Source organism: Zosterops lateralis (genome assembly GCF_965231275.1).
Source record: "Zosterops lateralis genome assembly, chromosome: 3".
Classification (NCBI taxonomy): Eukaryota; Metazoa; Chordata; class Aves; order Passeriformes; family Zosteropidae; genus Zosterops; species Zosterops lateralis.
Genome location: NC_139764.1, coordinates 449,528 through 464,707, shown reverse-complemented (window position 1 = coordinate 464,707; position 15,180 = coordinate 449,528). Strand labels below are relative to the sequence as shown.

At 45.8% G+C, this 15,180-nt stretch overlaps 1 protein-coding gene and 1 long non-coding RNA gene across 9 annotated transcripts in view; one reads left to right on the top strand and one right to left on the bottom strand.

The window, feature by feature from the left end:
- The window catches only part of LOC310907306, a 66,930-nt gene extending 61,976 nt beyond the window's left edge, over positions 1-4,954 (bottom strand). For 3 of the 4 annotated variants that reach the window (XR_014589595.1, XR_014589596.1, XR_014589597.1), the window contains exon 1: positions 4,727-4,954. This is a non-coding gene — a long non-coding RNA (uncharacterized lncRNA). The remainder of the gene's footprint in view (positions 1-4,726) is intronic. The other variant, XR_014589598.1, reaches the window with a different exon arrangement.
- A 62-nt stretch (positions 4,955-5,016) lies between these two features.
- Positions 5,017-15,180, top strand: part of RALGAPA2 (Ral GTPase activating protein catalytic subunit alpha 2) — a 99,852-nt gene continuing 89,688 nt past the window's right edge. For all 5 annotated transcript variants that reach the window (XM_083856668.1, XM_083856669.1, XM_083856667.1 and 2 more), the window contains exons 1-3: positions 5,017-5,212; positions 9,925-10,035; positions 10,530-10,579. In XM_083856668.1, coding sequence (XP_083712794.1) covers positions 5,107-5,212; positions 9,925-10,035; positions 10,530-10,579 — 267 coding nt within the window. In that variant the 5' untranslated portion in view covers positions 5,017-5,106. The remainder of the gene's footprint in view (positions 5,213-9,924; positions 10,036-10,529; positions 10,580-15,180) is intronic.

The following is a 15,180-nucleotide window of genomic DNA, read 5'->3' as shown; positions in this document are numbered from 1 at the left end:
AAGGAAGAGTGTGTGGAACATCAGTAGCCAGTGGTTGCTTTGTGTGTTACTGGTTCATTTTGAAGGATTTTTTGTTCTTCTTCTCATGTACAAAACGCATTTGAGATCTCTTCAGAAGAAGGACTGAAGATACCACACAGCCTGGCTTGTCAGAATAAACTTCACTCAGGGGTAAGACAATCAGAGTGGTCATTCTGTGTGTTAACAAAGCCCAGCTTAAGGGTGATCCCAGTCAGCTGCTTCCTTCCTCATTTATTTTTCCTTGGAGTGATAAAGAGCCAACACGAGAGAAAAATGAAAGTATGAACAAAATGTTCAGTCCAAAAAAAAAAAAAAAAAAAAAAGAAAGAAAAAAAAAAGCTTAGGTTAAATACATGGCAATATAAATCCAAGAAAGCCGAGGAGGGGACAAGAGGAAAACAAAGACTCTTTCTGCAGGTGGCAGGACCATTCCTCTGTAACTTGCAGGAACAAGTGACCCTTATTTCACCCTCTGAGCACCATTTGCTAGGGCCAGAAGCATTTCTGTAAGGCTGACCGTCAGCATCTCAGCTCTGCTTCAGACCCCACACACTGTGCCCGTGTATTCAGAGCCAGCCCTGGGGACACAGCCGGCAGGGACAGGGTTAACAGCATCCCCAAAGGAGGGGAAGGGGGCTCTGCCTCGCCGGGCCAGAGGTGAACACTGCCAAGAGGAAATTGCTGCTGCGGCTCCACCGAGATCATGAGTGACCTTTCCTCTTGGAGAGGGGTGAAGTAAACAACACTTATCTCGGATTTAGTGCAGTTGAGACAAGCAGCACTTTATCTCTGTTCTGCGCCACAAGGAGCGGGGAAGCACAGGGATGATTTTCCTGTTTTTACTAAGTAAGCCATCTCTTAGCCCAGTCTCAAGTTGAGCTCAAACATCTCCTCATGGAAAGATCTCAGCCAGAGCAGTAGGTTACGGGCTTGCACAACACGCCAGAAACCTCTTTGTGCAGTTCAACCTTTGGCAAAGGCACTCCAAGCTCTCCTTAGTGGGTTGATATTTTTACTCCATGAAATTTCTACATCCTCCATACTGTTTCCTTTTGGAAGGCATCAGAGGACATGCAATCCCTGTTCTTTCTATTTTGGATTTTTTTCCATCCATAGACATAAATCCTCCTCTTTCCCCCTCCACACAGTTGGAGATTCTAGCAGAAGGAAATCTGACAGGGTTTCTTGACAGTGGATTTCTCCTATCTATCATTTTTACTATAAGAATGACATCTGACTGCCTCATATGCAGCAATGGGTGGAAATTTTCCACCAGGTTTTTCCTAAATAAAATTCCATAGGCTAAGGGACAGTGAGAACTCCTTTGGGTGCCAAATAAGAAGGGCTGGGAGAGAGCCTCAGTGAGGGTTAAATGGATGAGGCGCCTTTGCTTCCATAAACTCAGTGAAACTCCAAACCTTTGCAGAAGTTGATTCAGACTTAGAGCAAATCAGGCTCTTAGCAGAGATTCAGCACCTACTGTATGGTTTGAGCCTCATGCAGAGCTTTGCAAGACCCAGGGTCCATGCCTGCATGCCCTACAGGAGCACTGTTAGGAAAATAACTCTTCAAACCCAGAGCCCACTGCGAAGTCTTTTCCACATGCTTTGTCATACCAGGGCAGAGAGGGCAGAGCCTTGTTTTCCTACGCAGCATGCTGGCACAGCACCAGAGCTCTGCACCTGAGCCAAGAAGCATCCAGGGAGCTGATTCCAATGCAGGAATAAGCAGCTTGAGCACCTTAATGGATGTGTTGGACCAAGGATATGCAAGAGGACATAAAACCAACTTTCTAAATGCAATTTGAAGTGTTTGGTTTGAAGGACAGAAAGTCAGTACTGGCATTCTGCACTAAGGAAACTATTACCTCACCTGTAGCTTGTCCAGGAGGTAAGTCTCCTGTGTTTACTTTTCCCTTACCTTTTTTGCTGGGCTGACTGTAAAGTGTTATATTGACACAAGCAAGCAGAGAAGTTCCGTAATTTAATCTCTGCCATTAAAATTTCAGGCTCCACGGGAAAAGCTACCCTGCCTGTTCATCAGGTCCAGTGAAATTCAGGTGGCAGCTGGTGTCACGTTTCCACAAACTCCACAGCACCAGGTTGCTCCAGGATGGGGGGGAAGGAAGGAAGGGCATGAGCCGTGTAATTTGGGGAGAGCATCCTGGACCGTGGTGCAAATGCACATTAATAATTCAGGTCATTTCTATTTTGGACTGGGAATGCGCTGCCCCTCACCTGTACTACTTAAGGCAATGCCTGAAATAGAAACTCCTGTAGGAGCAGCCCAGAGGGCAGTGCCAGCAGCCTGGCGAGGCAGGCACTGCGGGGACAGCCTTTGCAAGGTCAGCCCTTTACCTTTGGTCAGTGGGTCTTGGCTGGGCTATGACACCCCAGAATTCTCCCCGAGACTGATGGATGCTGGTCTTCCTCCTCTGGGCCTAGCCAGGCAGGCAGGCAGGGTCTTGCATGAGGAGGGATTTTTCCAAGGAATACCAAACCCCTGCCCAGCCCTGCCGTGCCCGTGCTGGTATTGTCACCTCCCTCAGGACACCACACAGTGTTGGGGCCTTTAACAATTCAGTTCTGCCACAAGTGATTACTGCTCTGTTGTCTGAAGTGACTGCTTTATACAGATTTTACTTCAGATCCTGAAAGCTGAATGACCAAATCTCTTTCAGGAAATTATTCTACCTTAAGCACCAGCTTTTGGAAATGCATCATCTGACTTTCTGGGAAATTGCAAATGTTATATTGTTAGAAAACACAAGTCACAGGTCTGTACAAGTAGTTCTCCTGCACAGGCTGAAGTCACCGCCGCAGGTTTACCAGCATTCTCTGGCTTGTGCTGTCCTACGCCAGCTCCTAAGTGACTCACTTGAAAAATTGTATTCGATGATGTTTGAAGTCAAAGGGAGACCAAGGACTGTCCTACAGCAATGTGATTCCAGGCATGGCATCTCTGTTCCCTGGAGCTTTCCACAGGTAGAATTTCTGGCACACCTCAAACCACCGAGTGCCTAAAGCTATACAGTTTGCTGCTAAGCACCACAAGGTTGCCCTGCTTGTCATACAAGTTGTCAGACATCAGAGCAGCTGATCACCACAATTCCTTTTCATTCCATTTCACCACAGTCTGCAATGGCTCCTTTTTTAACAAAGCAGAACATGACAAAAACACAGAACAATCAAAAACCACCAGAAGTGGCAAACTGGAAGCTGTTAGTTTTGTAAATCAATTAAAACAAAAGGGAGGCCAAAAAATAAACAAGAGCAAGCTAAGACGCAAGCCATGTCCTTCCTCAGCCAATTGCAGAAATTGATTTGTGGCAATGGAAGGGGAGAGCCTGAACAGCCCAATTCACTCTGCTCAGGAGGCTGCTGATGCTGAATTGCATCATGTGACCCAAAATTTGAGACAATTGTTGCAGAACAGTCACTGCTCCCAAAGGAGAAGGTGCGTCATGGTGTGATGGGAAGGGAGTGCAACAGGAATTACGTAAGCCTGAGCCGGTCTCTGAGGTGAGGGATGATGCGACAAGCAGTGAATTTTCTGTGGCTGACTCCAAGCATTCAACCTTACACCTCTATGTAAGAAAAGGGATTAATCAGTTTTTTAATTTTCAGTGCTGTGCATCATCACTATCCATCCTGACTCCAACAAGTGACTACTCACCTCTAACCACAGGGTTTGGTGGCACAGCCAGCCCTTGCTCTGCCCCTTCCAGAATCCAGCTGTGCTGCAGAGGGCAAGGGCTGTGCCATGCTCACAAGCAGGAGCACTGCCTGCAGCCCCCTCCTCCAGTCTGCTTCTTTATTTATGTATTTATTTGTCCACTGCAACTTCCACCCAGAGCCTTTCCCTGCTCCTGCCTGCACGAGGCCATCTCAGGGGTGGAGGAGCTAGGGCTGCCCTGTCCCCAGTGGGATGTGTTTACGGCTTGTTGACCTGTTGCTCCAGTCACCTCAGGCCTCCGCAGCAGAAACGATCCCTGAGAGGGCTCAGAGGAAGTGAGATGTGGCAATGCTATGTTTTCTGCTTCTAACAATAGTAATTCTTCTGGCATTTTATTTTCTATGCCGAATCACGGCTGAAAAAAATTTCTATGTGATGTGTAAATTGATTTTTAAGTACTTTTGTTAAAAACTAAGAAATATATACACAAGTCAATTCTCTGAAACCCCTTGTTTTCTTTTTGAGGACCACAGCCTGCTTTGAAACTTACTAGAGTTTACTTTTTAACCTAGGAATTTTACTGAGAGCATCTGAGGGCCTTTTACTGAAACCCTGCTGGCTTCTGCTTCTGGGATGGATTGTGCTTTGTTGCGTAGCTACAAGCCTGCTCTTTTACCTCCCCTGTACGCAAAGGCAGCACATATTATTTATATACTTATATGTTTATATACTTACAGTGTAAGCAGTTATTCAAAACCTGAATGTTTTCCCGTGGAGATATGCACTGAATATCGGGGAGAATTTTTTCCCTGTGAGGATGGGGAAGCCCTGGCACAGGTTGCCCGGGCAAGCTGTGGCTGCCTCTGAATCCCTGGAAGTGTCCAAGGCCAGGTTGGACGGGGCTTGGAGCACGGTGGGATAGTGGAAGGTGTCCCTGCCCATGGCAGGGGTGGCACTGGAAAGGCTTTAAGGTCCTTCCCACCCAAACCTGTGGTTCAGTGATTCCATGACAAATAAAGCAAGAGCCTACCTCGGAGCTAGCTCCCTATGGCGCCTTCATTCCAGCTGCCCTGGCCGGGACATTCCCGCGGCTCTTTCGAGATTCTCCGCTGCGTCTGGCGGGAGTCCCTGGAGCGGTGTCCGGGGAGCCCGGGGAGCCCGGACCGGAGCTGGCGCTGGCGGGGCCGGGGTGCCCCGGGAGGTTCGGGGGTTTCGGGGGGTCCCGGGACGCGGGCTCGCGGCAGCCGCCCCGGTGACGTCAGCGCCACGCCGCCGTGACGTCAGAAGCGGGGCGGGCGGCAGCTCCCGGCGCGCCCCGCGCAGAGCGGGGGGCGGGAGTGGCGGTGGCGTGGGGCGCGTTACCGGCGCTGCTCCTTCATCCTCGCAGCTCTTGCCCGCCTCGCCTCCGGGATGTTCTCCAGGAAGAGCCACGCCGACGTCAGGAAATCCACGCAGAAGGCGCTGGACCCCAAGCGGGACGTGCTGACCCGCCTGAAGCACCTCCGCGCGCTGCTGGGTGAGCGGGGGGTGCCATCGGGGGGACCCGGCCCCGGAACCCGCCGTGGGCTACCCAGGCAGAGCCGCGTCTGCGGGCGCTGCTCGCCCTCCGCTGCCGTGTCCGGGGGGACAGCAGCGAGCCCGGGGGTAGCAGCTCTCCGTGCCGCAGGCAGAGAGCCCCCCCAGCCCCGGGGCTCCCGAGCGGCTCCCTGGGCTCTCTCCACCGCAGAGGCAGCCCTGGTGCGTGCCCTCCGTGGGGCGCTGCGGCAGAAAGTTCGGGGTGCGCGGTGCCCGGGGAAACTCGAGTGTGCCGGTGTCCCGGGGCTCGCGTTGGGCTGGGTGCGGAACCGCGGGGACACGCGCAGCCCCGGTCAGTTTCAGAGACGCGCTCGCAGAAACTCTGATCTCGTCAATAACATAAGCTCGGGGCTCTTTCTTGGGTGTTTAGGCTCCGAAATAAGTAATGGTGTGGTATTTTGTGGTGACTCCATGTTTGGGGCAAGGCTGGATGTGTCTCGGGGCGCCTTGCAGGTGGAGGCTTCCACCCTCACCATCGCGGAAAGCCTCTGATGAGTTTCAGCTGTGATCCTGCGGGAGGTGGAAAGACGCCTATGAGTTTCAGCTGTGAGCTGCGGTTCGAGAGGGTTTGGGTGGCCTCTGTTTGCTGTTCAAATGCGGCAGGAGCAGGCTCTCCTGGGGGAAAGAGGCTATGCCCGGTTAGTGCTATACGGGTCCCTGCTGATTTCCAGGTGATGCCAGTTTGTTCCAGGGGTGAGGGATCATCCCCGATGTGCCGCACTTTTTCCTTGTGATCTGCTGCTCTAAGGGAGCTGACGGGGGGCAGCTGCTTGGCGGACAGAGCGTCGGGTAGATTTGGCCTGGTGTCACGCTGTTGCCTTTGGTGACTTCTTAAATAAAGGTGTTTATGAGTGCTGATCTCAGGTAAAGGCTGTTGCAGAGCCAGAGGGCTGTCGGGGGCTGCGGTGTGTCCAGCTGCCCAGCTGGTCAGCGCAGGTACTGTCTGAGCGGCTCTGGGCATGTTCCCAGGATAAACATTTGAGGTAGCACAGGGCGGCTTCTGGAAGATGTGCTCTTGCTGGGATATACACTTGATAGGGTGTCTTCCGTGGTACTGCTCAGCACAGAAAAAAGCTCCACACATGGGAAGAACCTTTCCAGCATGCAAAGCTTTTGGAATAAAGACTCCAAAGTCTTTTTTTTTTTTCTTCTCACATGTGTCTCTCCTTGCCCTGGCCAGGGGTAGGAATGTGTGTGTCTGTTACTCCAACTGCTTCCCTCGGGCCACAGTGCCACATGTTCCCCAAATAGCTGCTCCTGCTCTCCTGTTTCCTTGGGAGATGCCAACTCCTCTTCCTTTGTTAGTTTAAATCAAGTGTGTTTAATTGTAAACAAAATGTCAGTGACTCTTCTGTAATCCCACTGGTGCAGGAGGATACAGATCACAGGCAAGGTGATCACAGGGGAGGGATGAGCAAAAGGAATGTGTGTTTCCATAAATAAGAGTTTATGTGAGCTTTGGATTGCTTCAGGTCCTTTAGTGGCACGTCTGTAAGTTTGTCCACTGCCCAAAGTGAAAGAAAAGATTCCATTTACGTTGTTGTTGGTTATGACATCTGTCGAGCCTCCAATGGCCTTTAGGATCCGAGTTCCTGCTCTGTGGGATGCCCTGTCTGCATGGCAGGAAAAAACACTACCTAGAACAACAACAGGACTTTAAAAGTGGGTGTTCAATTGTGTTTGAGAAATGACCAGAACATTTCCCTTATTTCTTTATTGCTATGGACATGTACTTATGGCCAGAACATCTGTTAAGTTAGTAGAGTTCTAAATACAGTTTGTGGAAGTGCATGTAGTGTGGACTTTCTGGTTTTTTCTAAGATAGACTTAAAAAGTAATGGCCTGACCAAGAGTGGTGGGGATGCACAGATTTGGCTCTTCCACACTGCCTGGCCCTAAATGAAGCCTCTGCTCTTTCCCAGAGTGGTTTCTGTGGGACTTCTGTAGTACAAAAATGGATTGCTGCACCTTAAGAATTTTTTTCTGTGCTCCTCTTGGGTAAAAATATTCTTTTCATATTGAAACATCTCTTTCAATAGTGGTTTTTCCTTGGGCACAATTGATATACTCACTCAGAAGTCAGGAGTGCTGCTGCTAACAGATGATGGATGCTGCTGTCCAGTGCTTTCAGTCTTTTCTCTGTTGAGCAGTAGGCAAATACATGGGAGACACACAGAGTTAAGACTAAATATGAAATTTGTGAGGTTATGAAGTGAAATCCTTAATTGTTGTCTTTAAAACATACTCGTTTGGAAAGCGTAGGCTTTCCATGGAACTGCCTTGATCACAGATGGGATAACAAAGGAGAGTAGTGGGGTTTCAGTTCTGGCACTGCTTGGCCTCACAGTTCTGTACAGCTGCAAGAGCAATGCTGGCTGGGTGGGAACTTTCATTTACAGACAGTCAGAAGGGGATGTGTGCAAACTTCCTGTTGAATTCAGAGCTGGAGTTGTTCCATAGAGTTTGTGTGAAATTTGAGGTGTTAACATTATTTTGGAAGTTGTTCCAGCTGGAGGGGTGTTTTGGTAACGGACTTTTTCATGCTGACATAGTTTTTTTGAAGATAAGTAAGAATTGTACATTATTTCTGGGGTGAGGCTGATTATAAAAGTTTATCGTTTACCAGGGTGTGGCTGTGAAATTCTCTTAATCTCCTGTAATATTTTAAGTACTTGAGGATTAAGAGAGCTTTGAGAAAATAGCATATAGTGACTTTGGAAGTTCATGGAATTAAGGGATGATTTCTAACAGGTGACTGTGATGACATTTGGCAGTTAACAGAAAATTAAAAGGCAAGTCTGTGTGCTAAGGTCAGGCTTGGTGTCCCCTCTGGGTGTGGTTTGTTTGTTTTTTTTTTTTTTTTTTTGTTTTTTTTTTTTTTTTTTTTTTAAATATGAGGAACAGTAATGAGAGTTTGGCAATAGACTCAGGCTTTTACTAAGTGGTACCATGTGTTGACCTAAATCTAATAGTAAGGCCAGCTAGTGTGACTGACAGTTATCCAGTGAGCCAACATGTCCTATTTATAGAGAAGAAATAGGGTGTGATCCTCATGAGTGTCTCACTCTTTCCTGAGCATTGCTGCAACAGCTACTGTCAGGTGTTAGCTAGAATTGTGAGCTTGTCCTGTGTGGGCATGGGGGGAATGACACGGGTTTGGGATGGCTGCTGGCCCTCGCCTGAGGGGTGAGTGCTGGGTGCCTGTGTGCAGCTGTAGTAACCTAGGAGCTGTCTGGGAGTAAATATAAAAATAAACCTGAATTTCTGCAGTTCAGCCCCAAGCTTGCTGCCTCCTTCCTTTGAGTGCTTATAAATACTCCTTCAGTCAGTGCATTTCCCCAAAGTCAGGGGTTTATCTTGTTATCTCAAGTGATGAATGGCGCGGGAAACTTTTCCTGATGTTTTGCATGTGAGAAGCAAGAATGAGCTGTATCCTGCTACAAGTTGAACACATCTGTGAGAAAGGGCTGTGGCTGTAGGGATGCAGCTCACATCATACTCACCCATGAGTCACCGCCAAGATGCCACATTTAGGAAAAAGGAGAATTTACTTTCTTGGTGAGGCAGTTCCTTTCTCCTCCCTTTGCAATTTAGAGGGAAAGTTTCCTTTTTGTTTAGATTTTAATGACCTCATTCCCTCATATGAAATCCCTGTAAATGAAAGCCTTGTTTTCCCCTGGAGTTGTGTTTAACAGGATGCATTCATGGAGGGGAATAATTGCACTTAGCTTGCAAATTCAGGACCAGTAGTTTGCAGGAAACAAATATCACATGAAAGAGTTTCTCTGCTCTAATTGTTTCCATAGTACATGCAGCCAAGCAGAGCCTTACTACTGGAAAGGTATTAATTTAAATAAAAATCAAGTTGTCCAGGGCTAAAGTTATTCTTTCTTCCATAGTCATGGGATATGATTGAGCCTTCTTGCTGGAATCAGCTTTATTTTGGGTAACTAAAGGGTTTCTTGCAAGGTGAGATTTCAGTGAGGAGACGTGATGTTAATTTCAGCCCTTCACCCTCTTTTGGGGGAAATCACCAGCTTTCCTTGACCAAATCAGTTGCAGTAAAGACCAAAGGGAGGAAATTAATGTGTGTTATGCAAGTGTCAGGCTTAGAAAACGTTGTATTTTTTTCTTTGTAAATAATAAAATTATTTCAAATTTCAGACCCAAGTTAACAGTTAGGGAGGGAAGTGCTACATGCTCGAGTTGCCATTATTCTCAGAAATGAATTGGGAATATGCTGTTTTCTGTTTTGATCTGCTTGCCAGATGAATGCAAGAACTGATTTTGTATCCAGGAATCTTTCCTGGTGTTTTTCTCCATCAGTATCTGCTTGTTTTGATGGTACAGAAGCCATTTGGGTACACAGCTAAGAGTCACTCCCCTTGTTAGGTTTTTTGTGGTGTGTTTGGTTTTTTGTTTGTTTGTTTGTTTTATGGAAAGCAAATTAACCAAAGCCCCACTGCAGGCACTCATGAATTCAGTGAAATTCCTTGCAAGGATGGACCCACACTTTAGTACAGAGTACTCAGTGAACTCACTAGAATAGTTTCGTATTGTATTTATTCCATTCTCTAATGCTAAATTTGCGGAATGCCTGTAATTCTTGTCTTTCTACTCTTGTGTAATTGTTCTGTTTGTTCCTCTTTTCAGATATTGTGGATGGAAGTGACCTGAAACAGTTTTTTGACAACAATTATTCTCAAATTTATTTTATATTCTATGAAAATTTCATAACACTGGAAAACAGCTTGAAACAAAAAGGTGAGTTTTAGAGCTGTTGGTCAGTGTTCCATAACTGTGCTCCAGTGCATTCCATTGGAGCCTGTCCAATGGTTATCTAGTCCTCAGTTATCTGTATCTACACTAAGTTTCCTGCAGTACAATGTTTGTATTAATCATTTTAATTTTATGGTAGCAGGAGAGATGAGCACAGAAAATCACTCTGAAATGAGAGCAGCAGCCGATCACATTTCTGGGTTCATTTCAGCATTTACACACCTGTCCTCTTACCTTGCCCCAGGCTCCTGCAGCTCGCTCTGCTCACTGAGACAGAGCAGAGAGAAGCACTGCAGCCCAGGCACAGGTTGCACTTGGGATCTTATTTTTATTATCTTATTTTTATCTTTTTTAAGATAAAAAATATTTTTTTTGAAAAATAAACTGAGTGGCATCTTTGACTTCAGCTGAACAATGGTCTCATTCTGCTGTCTTTTACTGTATGTTTCTGCCAAGCAATGTTGTTTTGTGTCTTGCAGGGAATAAATCACAAAGGGAGGAGCTGGACGCCATCCTCTTTCTTTTTGAAGTAAGTTTTCCATATCATGAAAACTAATTTCTATTTTAAATCTCACTGTCATTCTGTGCTTACTAAGAGCTTTGCAGTGAGAGTGAGAGGCGTCAGTCACCTGAGTTAAGAGTTGTTATCCAAATGCCTTGGAAATCCAGCAAGAACCTCTGTCCTGAGGATCTGGGGACTGATGCTCTGAAAATGAGCTGCGGATTTTGGTGGAGTTTGGGAGCCCTACTGCAGTCACTTGGTTCTGTCAGGCTAAAGCTTTCAAAAAGTCTGCTTTCTGTTGGTTTTTTTTTTTTTTTTCTATTTTAATTAAACAAGAGTTTGCTCCTGTGTTTCCTGGTGGGCCAATTGAGAATAGCAGCATGTTCCCCCTCCTCTCTGTCAGTGTGAAGTTGTGCTGTGTTTATTTTGCATGTGTCACAGCAGGAGGCTGGGCTCTGCTCCCCTCACCTGGAGGCATCTGTTATGATTGCAGCGTTGGGTCTTGCAGCTTAAGGGAAGCAAAAGGACAGTAGTTGTCAGCTATTGCTCATCAGTTTGATCTGAGTGTGTGAAATGCTAATTTGTTTGTTTTTTTTTTTTTTTTTAATTTGGTATAACATCTTTTACTTCCAGAAGCATATCCTTCCCTCCTTCCCAGCACTGGCCATCAGAGCATTGGCAGTGTCTGGGGAGGAAATGTTACCTAGTTAACTTTTGCACAATCAAATCAGGATTGCTTTAGTTTAAATAAGAATAGTCTGGGATAGATCATTTTCCAAGGTACCTCTGACTAGAGTTATTACCTAAATGTATTTGGATGTGAGAAAATATCACTGGACCAGATGAAAGCCAGACACATAAAAATGTTCTTATAATGCACACTGAAATTCTTAGCTTAAGCTCTGCCTGTCTCTAGTCAGAAAGCACTGGCACCTTTAATTATTATTTTTTGACAGTTAATTAGGTAAATAGTTGGCCAGATGTCTTCCTTAAGGTTAAGCACACACATCATCTACTGATTTCTTTATTTCTTTCTCTGTTACTCCAACTACTAACTTTTTACTTGAGTATTGCATCATAGAAATGTCATCTTGATTTATATTTTGGAGGGTTTTTTGGTAGGAAAAAAACCCTCAGACTTTCAGTGGGACTCTAGAAATTGAAGCTAGAACAAAGGTTGATTTGTTCTCAGCTCCTCTCACTCCCTCTGAAAGACCCCCAGACCCTCAGAAGTGTGTGGCTTCATGGTTTTGCATTAATGAGTAGTTTGTGGTTGGAATGGTATTTATAATAACAAGAAAAATGATGCTGTTTAGCCTAATGTGCCTGTAGTGGGAAAAATGGCCATGAAAATGATAGTATGCAATCCTGGGGTTTTGTGATCTCGAATTCTCACTTCAATGTCTCCCTTTTTCTCCTCTTCCTTGTTCCCCCTTCTGTGAGACTGTATTTTCACACTGCAATCCAAGTTGTGCTTTCTGCTCCTTGTGGCATTAGCACGGGTTCTGCTCTAGGGTTGTCCCCGAGGCAGTGGCAAAGAACACAAGATCATAAATCTGCCAAGATTGTTTGGGGTGGGAGGAACTTCCTCCTCCTCAGTCTCCAGCCCAGCAGAGAAGGTGTCACTGTGTAACCGAGCAGGGCTGTGCAGGTTAATGGCAGCTTGTTAATACGCTGGGGCCTTGGGTAAGGAATGACATTTCTGTGCCTATGCCATTGAATGGAAAATAGCCAATGCTTGCTCACCCAGCTAGAGGGAATAACTGGGCATTCCCGGGGCTTGGAAGGGGGTGGCAAATAACCACCCCTTCATGCTCCTTAAAAACAGTAGGAGAACTTGCTGTCTAAATGAGAAAAAAATCCATGGTTGTGTCTGAAGCAGGGGCTGCTTGGGGTCCCAGTGGAGGAGAGCTGTGGAACAGCCTAGTCACCCTGGGGGAGTGGAGATCCTTTCAGTGTTTGTATGGGATTTGGGGTGATTTCCTTCATGGTGGGGATCTGCTGGATGGAATGTACAGTCCATGGATAGGTGACCCTGGGTGAGAGCAATCTGAGAGCCTCAGCATAGGACAGGGAGGCAGAAATGCCAAGTGATGAGACATTCATACTCTAAGCCATAAGAAACACAACTAATTGATTGTTAAGCTTTCTGTGTTTAGTGTGATGTCTGTGGGAGCCAGGGGATGCTGCATTTTCTGCTAATTAGCTAAATAGGTAGTTACTTAGGATTAACAAATCCTGAGCCCCCATGCTGAGGGTTAACAGCTTAAAAATCAATAAAAATATTTATGAGGGAATTTCCTTTGCCTTTCCTGGAGGTTTGGTGGGATTGTGCTGCTGTTGTGGAGTGACACCTAGTGTGTGTATTGGGCAACAAAGGCTTTTCCCACAAATCCTCTGGAAACTGACTTGGCTTGATAATAATTTATGGAAGTTCTAATTTTACACATCATCTGCACAGCTTTGCCACACAGCAACAACTTCAAACAACATGTCACTCAAAGAGGAAATGTTAACCAGCAGGGAGGAATGTGAAGGGTTAACGGTTGCATTTAATATTGCGAAATGCTGTGCTCTAACTCTATAAGGTGCTTTGGCCTTATCTTTTCCCTGATAGATATTTGTGAAGTGATATGGCAGTACTGTTATTTTTCCCTGTTTCAGCTAAAAGCCCAAAATTAAGTGACACCCAATTTTTTTTTCTCCTAAGGCATGGCTCTCTCTACTCGCAGTGCATTTGCAGAACAGGCTACTGTTGTCCTTTGTGTCCCTGTTCTCTTTTGAGGGAGCAGCTCAAAACCTCAGATTTGAGGGCAGCTCTGAGCCTTGTGTGTCACAGACCTCCCAGGAGGTGCACTGTATTTTTGTCCATTTTCTGGCTCAAATGACAGTATTGTGCCATCATCTGGTTGTGAAAGTTTGGGGTGCATTTTTTAATAATAAAGTACTTTTTCTTCCTTGCACCATCAGGTGCTGATTCCCCTGACACTGTGGTTTTTAATCTCTAATGAAGTAAAAGCAGATTCATGGTTTTGAGATAAATAGATATTTTTTTCCCGTTCTCTATAATTTTTCTTCATTAGTTAAGAACAGCCAAATCTGTTTTGCTAATGGTGTCATCAAAGTCATTCCACTGATCAAACAAGTTCACTGGATGAAATGTTTTACGCTCAGAATTTTTCAGATGTAGAAAAGCTTCCCAAAATCCATGTTTTGTGTGGAGTTTGTGGTTTCTTGAGCTTGGTGCAGGTGTGAATGCTGAGTCTTGAGCTCAGTAGAGTAACAAAGGGGCTTTTTTATTTATAACAGTAAAAGTGCTTATAGTTCTACTTTTCTACACATAGAAAATTACTTTTGGAACCATTTACTATTTTTTCTGCCATAATTCCAATGTCATTGCTGCTATTCTTACAGCATTCTGTGGTAAATTCTAGCTATATGTTTCACATATTTTACTTCAGAGATCTTACTGTTTCTTGTTATGCCTGAGGCAGTGATAAGTGCCCTGTGTGCTTTGGGCAGACATTTTCCCTCAACAAATAATGTAAATAATTTATTGATGCAATAGATGGAGTATCCCTTCATTAAGATTGAGCTGCTGCAGGCATGCTGACTCCATTGGCCTCCTGGCTCATCTGAGCGTGTGAATAGGGGCTGGAAAAATTCTAAATTGCTGTAGGTTTTGGTAGTCAAACACCCTGAAACCACCAGCAGCACTTGAGCACAGAGGCCTGGGAGAGCTCTTCTGCCTTGACTTGGCTTGAAGTAGATCCACTTGCCACCGACTCCAGGAAATTCCAAAGCCATTCCCTTGGTGGGGATGTGACTTCAGGCTTGCCATTGGCACCACCACCGGTTCTGCCTCCAGGAGTGGGTTGCCTCAGTGAGGTCCCCTTTGGGGTGGCTGTTGTTGATCTGAGACCAACCTGGCATGTCCCAAGCAGCAGAACAGCAGGGCTCATTGTCCACCTGTGGCCGTGGGGCTGGGAAACATCCCCTGGGATCCTGGGTGAGATGTGGGCTCAGCCTTCCCCGTGTCCTGCAGCAGGGTAGCCAGCACACGGTGATGTACACAGAGCTGCCAGTCACAGTGGGATTCGACCAGGGGGGCAAAACCAAAAGGCTCTAAAAGAAATAGCAGTTTTGGTTAAGTTGGAGTGAGTCTGTCGAAATACGAACCTTGGTGGTTTTTATTTTGCTTTGATAAAAGAGAGAGAGATAGCTTCCAAAAGGCAGCATCCTGTGTAAACTAAGATTTAAACTTAACATTATTCCTAGTCATGCAGGAAGTCCAAACGAAAAAGAACTATGGATAATCAGTTAAAAGAACTGACAGATACCCTGATGTGTCGATCAGAAGTAATACCTAATTTCTATTTCAAGTGTGCTATAATGGATTACCATATAGATGCAGCAAAGCACTAAGCATTAAATAGATCTATGTGTTTTCTGAAAAAGCAATATTATTTCACGCTGTGGGGTCTCTTAAAATATTTCTTATTAGTGTAGTGTGAAACTAGGAACAAGATGTCAATAGCCAGCTCAGATTCACAGCGGTGTGGCTGACAGCCTGGGCTGAAGGGGAGGAAACTGTCATTTGTTCTATAGCAATAACAATGCATGTTCTT